This window comes from Aethalodelphis obliquidens, unplaced genomic scaffold, assembly GCF_003676395.1.
Source record: "Aethalodelphis obliquidens isolate GAN/ISIS:26980383/991018 unplaced genomic scaffold, ASM367639v1 scaffold31, whole genome shotgun sequence".
NCBI lineage: Eukaryota > Metazoa > Chordata > Mammalia > Artiodactyla > Delphinidae > Aethalodelphis > Aethalodelphis obliquidens.
In genome coordinates, this window is record NW_020837975.1 from 14,066,801 (window position 1) to 14,083,543 (window position 16,743).

Genomic DNA, 16,743 nt, shown 5'->3' on the forward strand with positions numbered 1-16,743 from the left:
CACTAGGTCAAGGTGGCCCTTAGTGTTCGTCCCTTGGAAATATTTGTGAGGAAGGCCTGTGCTCACTGTTCACCCCAGGCCTCCTCACAACACGGGTGTCCTTCTTGTGAAGAGCTTCCCTACAGTAGGAAAGTGTGGAGTTATCTTCTAGGGCAAATGCTGTGAAGACCGGGAGATTTTCCCCCGTGGTGTTCTCACTAAGAGATGCAGGTCCGACCTTCCCTGCTAATGGAAGGATGAGCAAAGTGACTGTTTCCAACTTTGTAAAGACCTCCTCCAGTCTTTCTTGGTTGATGTCAAATCCATCTCCATTTCTGTATTAGAAAAAAGGACCAAATAGATAATTAATTGTTTAGAATAATTCATTGTTTAGAACAGAAATATTAACATGAGTTTAGTTGACCAATGGCCAGGTATTGCCAAGGTCTGTGTGAGCGGCGACATGTGAATGGTTGGTGGGAACATTTTGCTTAGGCCAGGGTCACAGGAGATGGTTAAACTAGACTCTAAATCACCTGCTGGTATACAAAATATAAAACTGAAGGAAAAACTGAAAACTTACTGCACTGTGAAGTAGTAATGACATAAAGGATTAAAATTTGGGAGTAGTTTAGAAACCCTTTATCATCTTACTCTAAATGCATTATAGAGATAACAGATTTTTTTAGAGCTAAAAGGAATTTGTTAGTCCTTAAACATCATCCAGTTCATCTTCCTTATTTATAGAAAGGAAGCACACAACAGTTTAAACATTAGATTAATTTTTCTAATAATATTTTGCTCAGACTAATATTCAGTTGAATTAACATTTCCCAATTACATGGCACCTGAGGTTATCATGACATGAACTAGAGACATCCCAGACGGCAGGGGTGAGACTTCCTTTAGATCATCCACACAGTGGACAGCGAATGTTGACAGTAGATTTGGGGTTGGTGCTTGGGCCCTGACCGGGTGCTCAGCATCCCTGCAGACCCCACATGGGAACTGATACTCAGGGTCATAATCCTTGCAGGCGTGACATTGCATTACTGAGGATAGAAACTGTTGGGGGTAGAGACTGGTTTCAGGCTCAGCTTTGCATCTGAGCACCATGAACACAGGAGTTCCAGGAGTGAGAAAGCAGAGGCTATCAATCAGCTCAGCTGGGATCAGTCATCCCTCCTGAATGGCGTCAAGAAAATTCAGCAGGCTTGTAGACTTTAAAGGGTACTCTTTGCAGTTCTCCCGATGCGATAGGAGAATAATGTTTTTAAACTTTTGTAAGTTAAACCGAAGGTGATGCGGGAGACTCGTTAACAGACTTGGTTGGCACTTTAAGTGATTAAAGCTTTTATCATGATATTAATTTTTCCATCTTGGCAATGTTTTTTCACAGGCTCAAAAAAAAAGTTTGAATCAGACTTCCCCCATTTCTGCTTCCAAGACTGCAGATGGCCTGAGACAAGCGCCCATCCCAGGCCTCTTGAGCACAGCACTGCCAGGTCAGGAGCCCCTGTTGTGAGCTCTCCTTGGTCTGTCCCAGTCCTCCCAGCACCAGGGCACACTCTTCACGCATCCCTCATCCTGCATCTCTTCCACTCAGCCTCACCTCCGCTCTGATCCTTCCTTCTTTCCGTATCCTTTCCACCCAAATAATGTACCATGTTGCATCTGTAGTATCTTATATACTAATGAGGAAAAGAAAAGCACTTCTGTTTAAATTACAACACATTAAATTATGTGAAAAAAATGTGCTGCTTAGAAACAATGAAACCTAGTATCATACGGCACATGCGACTCTGTGACTATCCTGTATTTGTATATTTAGAATCTCCCCCCCACACTCCCCCACCCCAGCCAAAAACAAAAAATACGGTGGGCCGTGTCTTCCATTTCTTCTAAAGCTTTGAACACCCGCACTGCTCAATAAGTACTAGAAAAGATGACGGCATGAACACTCCTAGCCAGTCCTCTATTTGGGCCTCCCTTTCTTAAGTTGTGAGTATTCGGGGGTTCTGTAATACTGACAGATCACTGCTTTGAGGCCTATTCCTTAGACCTTAGATAATTTGAAACTGTAGCATTGACAGCTTTTATTTATTACCATTTATTTATGTGTTTATTTCTATTTATTACCTAAATAAGCTTTAATAATCCTTACCTCTGTCTTTAGAGCTTTGGTAGATAAGTGTACTTCCTGCTCTCCTTCCTCACAGCCAGCACCCATGATAAACAAATCCCTTTCAGAATGTTCAGTAATCTGTGTACATTGGACTCTAGGGGTTACACAATGGGCCTGATTTACTGTTTCTGTTGAACGTCGTCTCATGTGTTCATTCTAATAGGACAGGATTCTGGAAGCAAAGCTATACCGGTGTCCTTAGGAACCACACAACCACAGCAGGAAAAAGTCGTTGGATCATCTCCTGGCCAGCCAGTTGTGCAGGTAGAAAACAGTTTGCACAGCTTCTTCTCAATGTTCAGCACGACTGACAGAAAATGTGGTCGCGTCGCCTTCTGTTTGCTAGTGGCTGTCTGGCATCACCTGCACAGTCAGCCTTGTCACCCTGTGTGCCCACAAAAGTGCTCACTGAAGACCTTCCCCGAGAGCCATGCCTTGTAATGTTAATGTTTATAGGATGAATGTGTCTGTTCTATTTCTCACATGTTTACAGTTCTTTCATTTCCTCATGAATTAATAGTATACCAGCAGCCAACACATCATAGGCACTCAAAAAATGTCGTTTACTGTTGAATGATAATGATTATTATCCTATCAAAAGTGAATCTGTTCCTCTTAGTTATACTAGAGATTTTTTTTTTCCTGCAGGAGTGTATGAAGTAGTCAGTCCCTATGGTCTTTTAACCCATACTTGTCTGAAAAAGAAGAAAAAAAATTTTTGTTTTCAGTTTTCTAAGGCCTTAGTCTCTTCATCAAACTTACAATAGCTTAATGAAATCTGTGGTAGTCTGGGCCTGCCTGGAATACTCAGTGAAGGATCTGGTTCAGTTCTCAGGTTCTGATGTAAGGCGTATTTGTTCCTTACCGTGATCCAAGAAATGCCCTCTGCTAGGTCACACACCTGGACTGTATGTGACAGGAGCTCAGACGTGTTTGCTCCCTTATTTACCACTGAGAGGATGAATTAAGGACCGTCTACTGAATTTTCAGATGTTTATGGAGTTGTTACTTAAAATATATTTCTTCAAAAATATAATGAAGCTTTGTAGAGGGAGTTGGGAAATCAGGCTTTAGGGTACAGCTAAGTCCTTCCAAGGAGCTGATAGTACAGCTTTCTATAATCTTGACACAGTGCAACTTTGCTACATGGGTCTGTGAGTTTCTTTGTTTCATTTTTCAACACTGGCAAATTATAGCAAATGCTACATTTAGAGTCTGCTCTTGATAAGGATTTGAAAATATTGGAAACATAGTGACCCTTATGTATAACTGTATTTTGCTTATTCTACAAAAGGGAATAATAAGAGGTGTGTTTTGTCTTTAGGTGGACAGTCATTCGGGAGGACAAAAGAGGCCTGCTGCAAAACAGCTAACTAAAGGAGCTTTGTGAGTTACCTTCGGAAATGACCCATTTTGAACATTTTTCTAGGTTCCTAACCTTCAACAAATATACAACAGTCAGGTTATGATACTACATATTTTTTAAAGTATACTTTGGAAATCTTTCCCTATAGTTTATTTCTGTTAGGAGATATCTATATCTATATCTATATCTATCTCAAATGTAGTTTGAGCCTACCGTTCACCCTTTTGTTCTTAAGGAGAATAGTTCTTTGTCTTTTTAGCAACCACATACCCTTTGATTGGCCTGAGGGTCTCTGAGGAGAAGCAAGGTTTAATGAAGTCCTATGTCCAACCAAGCCGCGCAGTTGGTACTCACACTGCTGAAGTGAACTGCCTTTCTTTCAGTCCTTCTAGTGAGTTCCTTCTTGCCACAGGATCAGCTGACAAGACTGTTGCCTTGTGGGATCTGAGAAATCCGAAACTTAAGTTGCATTCCTTTGAATCACATAAGGATGAAATATTCCAGGTTCAGTGGTCGCCTCACAATGAGACCATTTTGGCTTGCAGTTATACTGATCACAGGCTGAATGTCTGGGATTTAAGTAAAATTGGAGAGGAACAATCCCAGGACGATGCAGAAGATGGGCCAGCAGAGCTGTTGTTTATTCATGGTGGTCACACTGCCAAGCTATCTGATTTCTCCTGAAATCCCAGTGAACCTTGGATGATTTGTTCTGTATCAGAAGACGATATCATGCAAGCTTGTCCAGTGGCAGAGAACATGGATGATGGTGAAGACCCTGAAGGGAGCATGGATCCAGAAGGACAGGGATCCTAGGGGATGTCTGCACTTCTTGTGATTTTAGGCTCCCCTTTTCTTCCTCTCAGCCCTGAGATTGATTTAACACTGGTTTTGAGACACAGACTTTGTTTGGTTATTCGTCTATAATAAGTTCTATCAATGATGTTTATTAGTCCAAAAAATAAAAAAAATAAACTTCTATGTTCAGAACAGAAGTATTACCATAAGCTTAGCTGGCCAGTGGTCAGGCATTGCCAAGGTCTGTGTGAGCGCCCACACTTGAATGGCTGGGGGGAACACCATGCTTTTGAGGCCAGGATCATAGTTTGAGTCCCCTGTGTTGGTGGTTAGACTAAACTCTAAACCCACCATGATGTATGAAGTATAAAACTGAGGGGAGGGCTTCCCTGGTGGCGCAGCGGTTGAGAGTCCTCCTGCCGATGCAGGGGACACGGGTTCGTGCCCCGCTCCGGGAAGATCCCACATGCCGCGGAGCAGCTGGGCCCGTGAGCCATGGCCGCTAAGCCTGCGCGTCCGGAGCCTGTGCTCCGCAACGGGAGAGGCCACAACAGTGAGAGGCCCACGTACCGCAGAAAAAAACAAAAAAACTGAGGGGAAAAATGACCTGCTATACTATGGATAATAACATTCCTTTGTCTCTCATTGTCTTTGCATGCAAATAACCATCGTGATTAGATTTCTTCACATGACTCAACACTGCCATTGGTAATTTCTCTTTAACAGCATTCTCCAGCAGTTACAGAGGGACCAAACCCACACCGTGACACCTGATAAAAGTCAGTTCCGATCACTCAGTGACGCAGTGCAAAGGCTGCTCTCCTACCATGTGTGCCAGGGCTCCATGCCCACGGAGGAAGACCTGAAGAAAGGTAAGCAGGCTGGACCCCCAGAGTGCCACCTTGACACCAGACACCCTCCTAGGGACGCCCTCCTGGGGACTCACCCCACAGGAGAACCAGAGCCTCGTCACCCCCAGATGGTAGCCAGGTTACTGTTTTTCATTGCAGACCTACCTTCTTCCCAATTTACTTGATTTCCCAGTCCACGTTGAGGGTTGTGACTTATTTTTCTCAGCATTCTTTGGAGGGATACCCAAATGTCCGAATATTTTATGGACGCATTTGAGGGCAGTGAATCCAGAGCACTGTGTGGACGCTGGCTGCAGACAGGACGGCCCTGGACGAGGTGCTGTGCACGGTGATTCAAGCACAGTCCTTGCGTTTAGATAGAATGCATACATACCCTGAGCTGCTACTATCACTTTTATGAATTAGATAGATCCTGCAGCTCCCAAAAAGCATTCTTTGAGGTTCCAAAGTGAGTCCAGAGCAGGGTCTCTGAGGGGAGTGCAGCAGTCAATCCACTGTGAGCTTCCCTGGGAGGACCAGGGAAGAGCGTCCACATCCAGCATTAAACAGGGATGTGGAGGTTCTGAGAAGAGTGAAGTGGAAAACGTGAGACCTTTGGAGACAGACAGACAAAGGACAGAGCCACAGGACCATGACCTGCGAGATGCCACGGACGAGTTGGTGTCGTTACGTGAAACTGGTCTGCCCAGCCCGGACAGTAGGACTTCATTGTCTCAGCAGTTTCAGTTTTTCATGCTGTTGGAAGGAAGTGGAGGCTTAGGTCACCTACTAGTAGATCATTCTCTGTTCATTGATATTTGTTGCTGGTCTGTGTTAACGTGGTTTTCTTTTATAAATGATCTTAATTAAAGGCATTACGTTTTTAGTTTCCTAATTAGAGTGAAAATAAGCTAGTATTAAAATGAGTTTCTGTGATCACATTCCAGTGAATAGTGAGGGACAGGAGTGCAGAAGGATGATGTTTAACCAAGGGAGAACTAAACTAAGAAGAGAAAATGGAGGAATAATTCATTTCAGTCCTAAGGAAAAAAGGACCTAGTGAGTGATTTGCACTCTCTTACTTTTTTTTTCTCTCTCTCTCTCTTTTTAAAGTTGACAATGAATTTGAAACAGTTGCCACTCAGCTCCTAAAAAGGACCCAAGCTATGCTTAACAAGTACAGATGCCTGCTCCTGGAAGATGCCATGGTAAAGTTCCACTACCAAGCATGTTTGTTTCTTAAACTCCACAGGTCACAGCTACTAATTCAGAGAGAAACACTTCAAGAAATTACATTTTCCCAACATAGTTTAAAAGGCACAGGTACTTAAAGTTGTAGAAAAACTTACCTTTGACTGAATCTTCTACTAACAGCAGCTATATCTGCTATGCTTTCCATGGTTGATCGCACTGAGTCAGTGCTATTGTTTTCCTGGTTCCAAATGAGGAACTAGGGCTTTCGTTACGTAATTTGCCCAACATCATACAGCCAGTAAGTTTGCAGTGTAATTAGCAGAGCTAGAATACAGACCAGGACCACCTGACCCCCATCCGCACTCCGATGCTGTCCACTGCCTCTCACCAACCAGAAGACGTGGGAGAGGACCAGCAACACTTCTGCTGAATATTGTTCAGAATAATATCTGAAAAGATGAGGTGGTGACAGGTGTTAAAATTAGTTTTGTCTTGGGAATTCCCTGGCTGTCCAGTGGTTAGGACTCTGTGCTCTCACTGCCGAGGACTCGGGTTTTCACCCCGGTCTGGGAACTAAGGTCCTGCAAGCCACGTGGTGCAGCCAAAAAAAAAAAAAAGTTAGTTTTGTCTTGTTTTCAATTGAGAGATCACTAGCATGTCATAAAAATCATGCTTAACAGGGAGATCAGCTTGATGCTTTGTGACCACCTAGAGGGGTGGGACAGGGAGGGTGGGAGGGAGGCTCAAGAGGGAGGGGTTATGGGGATATATGTATATGTATAGCTGATTCACTTTGTAGTACAGCAGAAACTAACACAACAAGCAATTATACTCCAATAAATGTAAAATAAAAAAATATGAATCTTTTGTCATATATTACAATAATAATTTCCCCCCAAAAAAAATCACGCTTAATTTTAAAACGTACAACCTGATGGATTTTAGTATATTCACAAGGCTGTGCAAGCATCACCACTCGTTAATTCCAGAGCATTTTCAGCACCCCAAATAGAAACGAAAATGTGTTGTTGTTTTTCCCTTTGGCCGCACCGCATGGCTTGCAGGATCTTAGTTCCCCGACCAGGGATTGAACCCCAGCCCACAGCAGTGAAAGCGCTGAGTCCTAACCACTGGACCGCTGAGGAACTCCCCTAAAATTAATTTTAAAACACCAGATAATTAGAGAAAGGAGTAAGGTATCTCAGAAAATGATGGAAAGACCAAACCTAGCTGAGATTTTAGAAGCAGTTCTAAAATCATACAGACTTTAATAAATTGGTCTCTTACCAGTGGCTTTTAATTTGAGATCAGCTTTGAAAATGTACCTTGAGAGATTAGCTGAACTACATTATACACGTATGCAATATAGTATAAATATGTATATGTGTGTGTTTGTGTTTAACTAAAGCGTATATATTTACAGGCATACCTCAGAAACATTGGGGGTTCAGTTCTAGACCACTCAATAAAGTGAATATTGCAATAAATCAATTCACATGAACTTTTTCGTTTTCTGGTGCAAATAAAAGTTATGTTTACACTATACTGCAGTCTATTAAGTGTGCAGTAGCGTTGTGTCTAAAACAACAGTGTGCATAGCTTAATTTTAAAACACTTTATTGCTAAAAAATGCTAACCATCATCTGAGCCTCCAGTGAGTCGTAGTCTTTTTGCTGGTGGAGGGTTTGAAATATTGGGAGAATTACCAAAACGTGACACAGAGACATGAAGTGAGCAAATGTTGTTGGAAAAGTGGTGCCAATAGACTTTCTCGATGCAGGGTTGCTTACAGCCTTCAATGTGTAAAAAAAAAAAATGCAATACCTGCAAAGCGCAGTGAAATGAGATATGCCTATACTTATGTATATTAAAACTGTGCCACCAAAGTCTGAAATAGTTGTTCTTATATTGACAGTCATTTCTGAAACTAAACTCTGTGATATCAAAAAGACTAACTCTATCATTTGTGAGAAAAGGACCATTTGGACAGACTTGGACAAATGGACTAATTACTTGGACAAATTATATCTGCCATGAATTTTTATGTTAAATAAGACCCAGAAATATAATTTAAGATTTGATTCTGTACAGCAAAAAATAATTCTAAGGAAAGCCTTAATACAAAACATAATTATAGGGAATTCCCTGGAGGTCCAATGGTTAGGACTCTTGTGCTTTCACTGCTGAGGACACGGGTTCAGTCCCTGGTTGGGGAACTAAGATCCCACAAGCCATGCAGCATGGTCAAAACACAACACAATTATAGCATAGCAGAATATAAAGTAAAAGGTTATCCTAATGAAAAGATTTCCCACATATTAAGCAGAGGAGGAAATAAGAAAAGTACAGAACAGTGTGTATAGTTGCTGCCATTTGTGTGCAAAAATAAAGAACGAAGAACGTAAATTTGTGTGTGTGCATAAACTATCTCTGGAAGAGTTTATTAAACTGCTTGGCACGAGGGTTCCTGCAGGGAGGGCCCTGGGTGGGTGAGGAAGGCAGTGCACAGGGGAGGCGAAGAAGGAAGGCTGACTTTCCACATCCCCTCTAGTACCTTCTGAAGTTTGTACCAATGTGGTAAATTACCTTTCCCCAAAAAACACGATTCAAAAAAGTATGTCAAGGATAAACATATTCTCCTTTCTGATTGCTTCCTTTGTCCCCAAAACACAGCGAGCTGTTTGCACTTGTTAAAGGGCATTTGAAATGACTAGGCTTTCTCATTTTCAGCGGATCAATCCCTCCGCTGAGATGGTGATGATCGACAGAATGTTCAACCAAGAGGAAAGAGCTGCTCTGTCCCGGGACAAGCGTCTGGCACTTGTAGACCCCGGTAAGAAACGCCAGAGTAAAAGCAGAGGAGAGCTACCGCCAGGGTTCAGGGACTATGGCTTTGCGGAGACTGTCTGAAGTGACCTTGGAGTTTGAAACCTGAAGGTAGATCCTGAATTCTGGGGAGAAAAAAATCCAGAGTTGAGAGCAGGATATGAATACTCTGAAAAGGTTGTTCTGCAAAATCCAAACTGGAATTTTACGTTCAGTTAAGTGATTCTTCTTCCCCATTGTAAACTCAGACTTATCAATCTTTCCCTAGTTTTTGAGAACTAAAGTAAGTCAGAAGCCTTCCCAGAAGCAACTAAACCTCAGCAAATGATTGAGTTTTCTCACTATGTGCAATGCATTGTTGGGGGGGAATCAGTGAAACATGGTCCCTGCCCACAGGCTCTAGTAGATTGTAGTGCTCCTTGTTGGTACTCTTCCCGCACCCCATCAGCTTCCTGCCATTTGCATCTGTGCTAGATTCAACCCACATTCTGCCGTTTAAAAATGAATTCTCTGTACTTCTTTCTAGCGTCTAAAATTTCTTAAATCGAATAACATAACAATTTGTGGAATATCAATTTTTACCCAGACTTTTACCATCCTAGAAAAGGAATGTTTTTATTTCTCCAAGTTTTCTTCCAGTTATGGTTCCCATTTGCATACATCACTTATAATATAATTATAATCATATGTCATGTGCTAGATGTGATTTTGTTATTCTAATTTTCTTCCATTTAACACATCTGAAGTTTTTATCCTGTTGCTATAGTCTTCAAAATAATATTTAATAAATTTTTAATATACTAATTCTATAATTTGGCTAATCCATTCCCCTCCTATTGGAATATTATTTTCCTCTGGCTTTACTTCTATTTTTCTAACATCTTTTCTGATACTTAAATATTAAGGTTCAGCCTTGTGTTTGATGTGGCTTAAGAAATTTTCAAAGAGAATACATGATCCTTATACTCAGTGTAAAGGGAGAGTCCTAAGGAATTGCTGTATACCTAGGAGAATCCTCAAATCTTTCCAAAAAACAAGAGAATAATGTGAGATATATTTCTGCCCCTCTTTCTTAGAACGTGAAATCCCCTATTGCCACTGGGTGAATTGGGCTTTGGGGATAAACCCTCCTCTTTTGTCACAGCCCCTCAGGCCTGGTGTCACGTGGGCAGGGGCATGCTCCGTCCTCCTCTGTATTGTACGTGCACAGTGTTTGTTGGGTGGAATCGCCTTTTTTGATTTCAAGGCTGTATCCCCTAGATCTCATATTTTGGGATTTAGTGAACAAATCCACGTTTGTGGCTTTATAGGTATCACCAAAGCTCTATTTCACTTTCATTACTTCCAGAGTGAACACTTTCTTTGCCCTTGCATAACAGCAACCTGCTTCCCTCCCTCCGTACCCCCCACCCGCTAAATCCTCACTAACACTTCTCTCGCCATCCTTGGCTCTTCAAGCCTGGCACAGGTCAGCACTCACCCTCAGACCCGGTTCCTCCATACCCCACCGCCCTTCCAAGCAGATGCCATTTAAGGTGCATGTTGATCGTTCGTTTTGTGTTCCTGGCAAAGTGCCACCAGTTATGCCAGGTCCCCTGCCACGCGTTTAGAGGGACTGAAGTGCGATCACCCACAGACAAGTAGTTGTGTCCTCCCCGGCCCCCCGCCAGAGCCTCTGTTCAGGGCCTTCTGCTCCAAGGAAGAAACGAGGCTGATACTAACATCTGCTTGCTGTTTTCAGACTGTTTCAAAGCAGTCGTTAATAAAAAACTGATCCAAAACTACAGTGAGAGACCAAGACAAAGTGGAGCTTTTTGCCCATTGGGTTTTCCCATTTGTCATCCAGCAGCTCCTTTTTCAAAGAGGTTTAAGCTCCTCTGGAAGCTGCAGCCCCGCAGCCTCAGTTCCTTTTCAAGGACGCCCCTCAAGTGCTGTGCTTCTGCACATTCCTGGCCATGAACAGCTGACTCGGTGTGGTGGGGTAGGGTGGGGTGGGTTTGCACCTGACCCACTGAGGGGCCACTGTCTAGTCCTGTCTCATTCTTTCATTAACGTTCTTTTTGTTCCCATTTCCAGAGGGCTTTCAGGCTGATTTCTGTTGTTCCTTCAAACTCGATAAAGCTGCTCATGAGACGCAGTTTGGCAGGAGTGACCAGCACGGCAGTAAAACAGCCAGTTCTGTGTATCTGACGGCCAAGGCCCAGAGCAGAGACAGAGCCAAAGCAGGCGCGGCAGAACCCACGAATCATGACCAGTTTCATCTAGTGCCTAATCACATCGTGGTCTCCGCAGAAGGAAACATTGCTAAAAAAACCGAATGCCTCGGCAGAGCACTGAAATTTGACAAAATGGGCTCAGTTCAGTACCGGAGTGCGTCTGAAGAGAAAACCAGCCGGAAGGACTCTGTGAAAGGCAGTGAGTGCTCTCCCGGCCCTGAAGGGCACCGGAAGAACTCGTCCAGACCAGATCACGGTCCTGAGAGCAAACTCTCAAGCCTCCTAGTAGATTCGCACCTGGAGATGACGTGTAATAGCTCCTTCCAGGACAAGACTCTGCGGAATTCTCCAAAGAATGAAGTTTTACACACAGACATCATGAAAGGGTCAGCCGAGCCCCAGCCTGATCTCCAGCTCACTAAGAGTTTAGAAACAACGTTTAAGAACATCTTGGAACTCAAAAAGGCGGGGCGGCAGCCCCAGAGTGACCCCACGGTTAGCGGCTCTGTTGAGTTAGATTTCCCCAACTTTTCTCCAATGGCTTCGCAGGAAAACTGCCTGGAAAAGTTCATCCCGGACCACAGTGAAGGCATTGTAGAAACTGACTCCATTTTAGAAGCAGCTGTAAATAGTATCCTAGAGTGTTAATAGCCGCAGTCCTCCCCCACCTGCCCCTGAGACCCTGCCCCAGACAAGTTACATTCTTTCCTGGCAAAAGCAATGGAAATGGTCTCCTGTCTCCAGCCTGCTTGATCTTTCATCACAGCTTATTCTTTCTAATCTCAATCCCATTCTTTGTTTAAGAGCAATACTCGTCGTGGTTACAGGGAGATCCTTCAGTAAAACTGATCCTTGTTAGAAAGCAGTCTGATGGGCCCTACACATTTCAAGTGTTTTGAAAGTGCTTATAGTCATTTTTTTGTTTGTTTTTGTTTATCTGTTTTATTTTTTTTAAACACTGTAACTCAATGAGATCACAGTACACTAGGCCCTGGGTAAAATTCTGACAATCATAAGTCATTTGAAAAGAACAGACTTATTAAAGAAAATCAAACAGGACTGATAGAAGATACTTTCTAAAGAAATCCCACTGCATCTCCAAATTTTGGCTTTGGGGGGGTCTTGGGGTGTCATGGGCCGGGAGACCACATGGCTCTCCCCTTGGCCGCCTCCGAGCAGTTAGTCCTGGCTGCTCTGCCAGGACCCACGGCCCTGGCGTGAGCACCTGTAGCGCACAAGCAGGGCTTCCTGTTCATCGTTCAAGTGCTTTTCTGATGCTCCCGGAGCAAAACCTCACCTCTTCAGCATATCCGCGTTGAGTTTCATCTAGGGAATACTTTGTTTTGAGTTGCGACAGCACGACTTGAGATAATCTCACCAGGCGAAATAAAAGAAAATGGAAACCAGTTAAGTGGCACAGTGTACAGGGGAGGCCAGGATAGAGCCATGAGGTTTATAATATGTATATATGTAAAAGCATATATATGTTAACTATTGAGAAAAAACAAGGGTTTTGCGTTCTATAATTGGATCTAGGCAGCATACAATGTATGTTTTTGTTGGTTGCTGGGTTTTGTTGCATTTAACCTCTCTTTGCACCCCTCCCACAACAAATAGGCAAGCGTCAAAAGTATTTTCATTTGAAAACTATGTTGTAATTTTTCAGTTTAAACGTTAAGGGGACTTTGGCCTTGTTTCTGCTTCTTGTTGTCTGAGAACAGTAGTCACCCCTGGCAGCAATCATTACCAAAACACAGACAAACCAAAGGTAACCAGCCAGCCCACCACTGAGAGGAAAGATCTGAGACCTGGGATTCCCACTTGAGAGCCAAAGGACATTCCCTGCCATAGTTTGTGTTTGGCCCACGTTCATGTTCGTGAACGTGATTTATTGCTTTATTTATTTATATTTCTTTTCAGGGAGCTTTCCCCAGTTTCCTTTCTTGTATACCTGCCCCAGGTCATCCCATTTCTGTTGACACTTTCATTCTCAATGTCATTGTAACCATCAGTATCTCCTAGCATTGGGAAAGCTACATGTGGTATTTTGTATGTACCCTCTTACATACATGTGTGCGTGCGTGTGTCTGGGCTGTTCAGATCCAGAGGTCATTTTGGCGACAGTGTGTACACGCTCGCCCTCCCTGTTATGTGCACGGGCTCTCACTTATTCTGTCCATCTCTCTGGCTTTAGAGGCACAACCCATGCTGCGCCACCCTAACGTGTTGCCAAGATCCGCTTCTGGCCATCCCCAGAATGGGGATGACCCCCCTGTCGTCATGTTGGGCATTTCTCTTCCAGGTTGGCCTGCAATGGAAAGGAAGGCTTCTGATTACTAGAAAACACAGTAACAGAAGACCTAGACTCTCCCTGCTCCTTAGTCCCCCAAACAAAGAAACCCTGTGAGACAGCCAGTCTTCACAAAAGCAAAATACCTTCTCCCCACTCCCACCCCTGAGCCAATAGAAATTGGAAAATCTGGGCCATTTTACGGTGACCATGTTTTCCTTATTTGTGCCAATGTCCAAGTTGCAGATTTCCCCTTCTTCCTGTATTGTAACATATTAGAAAGATAAGTTGGTATTGCCAGTTGGAACTTTCTGTTTGGGTAGCCCTGGGGTAACACCCTGCCCTGAACCCCATGATTTCATAGGCTCTTCTCTTAGGGCTCATGCTCCCCTAATTCCTAGCAAGACTTAAAGATGGTCCCTCCTGATCAAATTCTTCTCATTGTGGAAATTTATACGTAGAAGCCTTCACGGAGGCTACTAATGAGTTACACTAATTACTGAATCAGTGGAATGCTTAAGAGACAAGATAAGCTCCATGTACGTTTGTCACCTCTCTTTCTTCCCTACCCTGCCCTGCTACCCCAGTCCCAACTTTTCGATATACCATCTTAAAGGGTTTTTTAAGCCTTGACACTTGTCTAGAAAACGGAGAGCCTAATTTACCAAAATGAAACTTGTAAATTTTTGTGTCCTTGTATGTAAGTTTACTTTTTATGGAGGAAAGATTCTAGATAATGACAAATGACGATTATGAAATGTATTTTACTCCTGTGATTAGGTCATAACTCGCATGTCGAGGCCCCTCTGGTGGAGGGTGAGAGCTCAGCCTCGGATGGCCAACATTCAGTTGTTCAGATTCATTAGTCAAAGTTAAGTTTTAGAGCTACTCATACTCAGTAACAAAAATCATTTTCTTTTCTTTTTTTTTTTTTTTCCTGTTGTGGAAAAGTGTGAATTTGTTATTAAGCATTTGATTTTCTGTGTCCTTAAGTACTGCCTAAAGATAAAGCAAATTTTAAACTGGCAATTACGAAAAAGAACTATTTTAGCGCTGAAGAATTTAGCAGACTTTGTTAGATTAGGGAGGCCTTACAGACTGACTTGACTTAAAGAGGACGCGTCACTCACTGTCAGTGTGGTGTGGGCTTTATTTGCTTAAATACCTTCATTTGTATAGTATGTCTCACTTGAAATTGCTTTGTATACATTTTGTAAAAATATTTATAAAATGTTTTGTAAAAAAAAAGTATAACAAATTGCAGTTTATTTTGTTATGTTGGATAAATACTGTTAAAAGAAACCAGTCAGTAACTATATTGTTAATCCATGGTTAGGAAATGTTTAGTTGGAGATTACAAAATGAAACAACCATTGCAATACAGCCAAAGATTTGGGAAAATGTGCAACTGTGATTGTCTTGATTTTGCAAAGAGGAATGGCTGCTTTTCCCAGAAGAAAAGGGTAAGTAAATGTCCAGTGGGAGTTCTGTTATCAAATACCATTACCAAAGAATACCCCTGCCAGTGAGGGGGTAGGATTTTAACTGATCAGCCTTTCTGAATTACAAGTTAAACAAAATTGGTCAAGGAGAAAGTTTAGTCATGAACATCTCCGCCCTCCCTCCCTGCTCCCCTCACATGGGCCCTTAACTGAGGAAGGAAAAATGAGGTCATTTAAAAGTTAGATAAATGTGCCTCAATCTGCAGGAATTTTTCTTTAATCGTTACATTTCTTTTGTTTCTGCAGGAACGAGAAGGCTAAGGGATAGGTAAGAAATGAAAAAAGTAAAAAACTATTTTACATAAAACTTATTCCAGAATTAACATGTTTCTCTTTGGATTCACACGTTTGACCAAATTGTAACCTTATCTGTAAAATCAGCCCCACTGAGCCCGTTTGAGTTCCTGCCCTCACAAGTGTGACTCTACGCAAATTGTTAGGGAAACTAACAGAGGGGTAACTTCCTGGGGTAAGGGTATAAGACTCCTTAAGTGTTCCTTCGGGGCCTAGAATTTATACTTAGACTCCCTACTTTATTTTATTTTTATTTTTTATTTTTTTAGACTCCCTACTTTATGGTTTAATTGCTCTCCACTACCACCAATAAGGTAGTAGCAGTCAGGATATCAAGATTCTTCAGTAATCGATACATAAAGTGGAAGTTGTCCTCATATAACTAACAGAAGTTAGAATAATTATGGCTAGAATAATTACATCAGTGGATGGATCCCTTAATGTCTTTTACAGTGGTGTCCTGCTGTCAAGCTTCTCTCCTTGCTAAGGACAAATGTGTGTCCAACATGACACACATTTGTCTCGCCCCTCTTCAGGCCATTTGCAATGGGTGTGTCCCATGAATAAAGAGTTAGAAGGATCATCTGACCGCTCAATCGGGATCAGAGTCTGTGTGTTCCGCAGAGGCACGCCCAGAGGAAAGACCAGGCACCTTCTCCTAGGATGGTTAAAGCCCTCAGGCCTGTGTACAGGAGGCCATGTCCCAGGAGAGGGGCCCTAGCACTGCCTGGTGTGGAGAGAGTAGCCAGGGTTTTACTGGGGGGAAAGGAATGGGAAAAGAAAGAAACTCCAGTGTCTGGGGGCACTGAAACAGCATTGCTCAGGCAGGACTCGAGCTCTGCTGTCCTCAGGAGGGCTGAGCCCTGGATCTGGGCTCTGGCTCTGCTTCAGCCTTTGTGCTCTGAGACGGAGGATTCCTGGGTGTCTGGCATTAAGCACTGAACTATTGAGCACTTTACAGGCGCTGTGCTAGACACTAGGAGTCTACAGATCATTCAGGTATGATTTCTACTCTCAGCTCAGTCTAGAGAGGAAACAAGCACATAACTAACTACATTTCAAGAGAGAAGAAACGGGGGCTAAAATTCTTCCAGATTGCCAGTTGGTAGAGAGCTGTGACCTCTATTCCCGTGCCCCGCTTAGTTCCATGGTTCTTAGTGAAATTTCCTGAGGTATGTTTGAGAAAAAAAAGTATGACACTTTTCACAGGAATGAAGATAGAGGAATTTTATAGTGTTAACT

The 16,743-nt window shown here is 42.8% G+C and overlaps 1 protein-coding gene and 1 pseudogene across 4 annotated transcripts in view; both read left to right on the plus strand.

The window, feature by feature from the left end:
- Positions 1-16,743, plus strand: part of BICRAL (BICRA like chromatin remodeling complex associated protein) — a 115,315-nt gene that overhangs the window by 88,497 nt on the left and 10,075 nt on the right. For all 4 annotated transcript variants that reach the window (XM_027127274.1, XM_027127273.1, XM_027127272.1 and 1 more), the window contains 8 exons: positions 1,379-1,484; positions 2,328-2,428; positions 3,489-3,550; positions 5,055-5,200; positions 6,293-6,387; positions 9,104-9,206; positions 11,276-15,168; positions 15,454-15,475. In XM_027127274.1, coding sequence (XP_026983075.1) covers positions 1,379-1,484; positions 2,328-2,428; positions 3,489-3,550; positions 5,055-5,200; positions 6,293-6,387; positions 9,104-9,206; positions 11,276-12,063 — 1,401 coding nt within the window. In that variant the 3' untranslated portion in view covers positions 12,064-15,168; positions 15,454-15,475. The remainder of the gene's footprint in view (positions 1-1,378; positions 1,485-2,327; positions 2,429-3,488; positions 3,551-5,054; positions 5,201-6,292; positions 6,388-9,103; positions 9,207-11,275; positions 15,169-15,453; positions 15,476-16,743) is intronic.
- LOC113631119 (histone-binding protein RBBP4 pseudogene) lies at positions 3,557-4,796 on the plus strand (annotated as a pseudogene).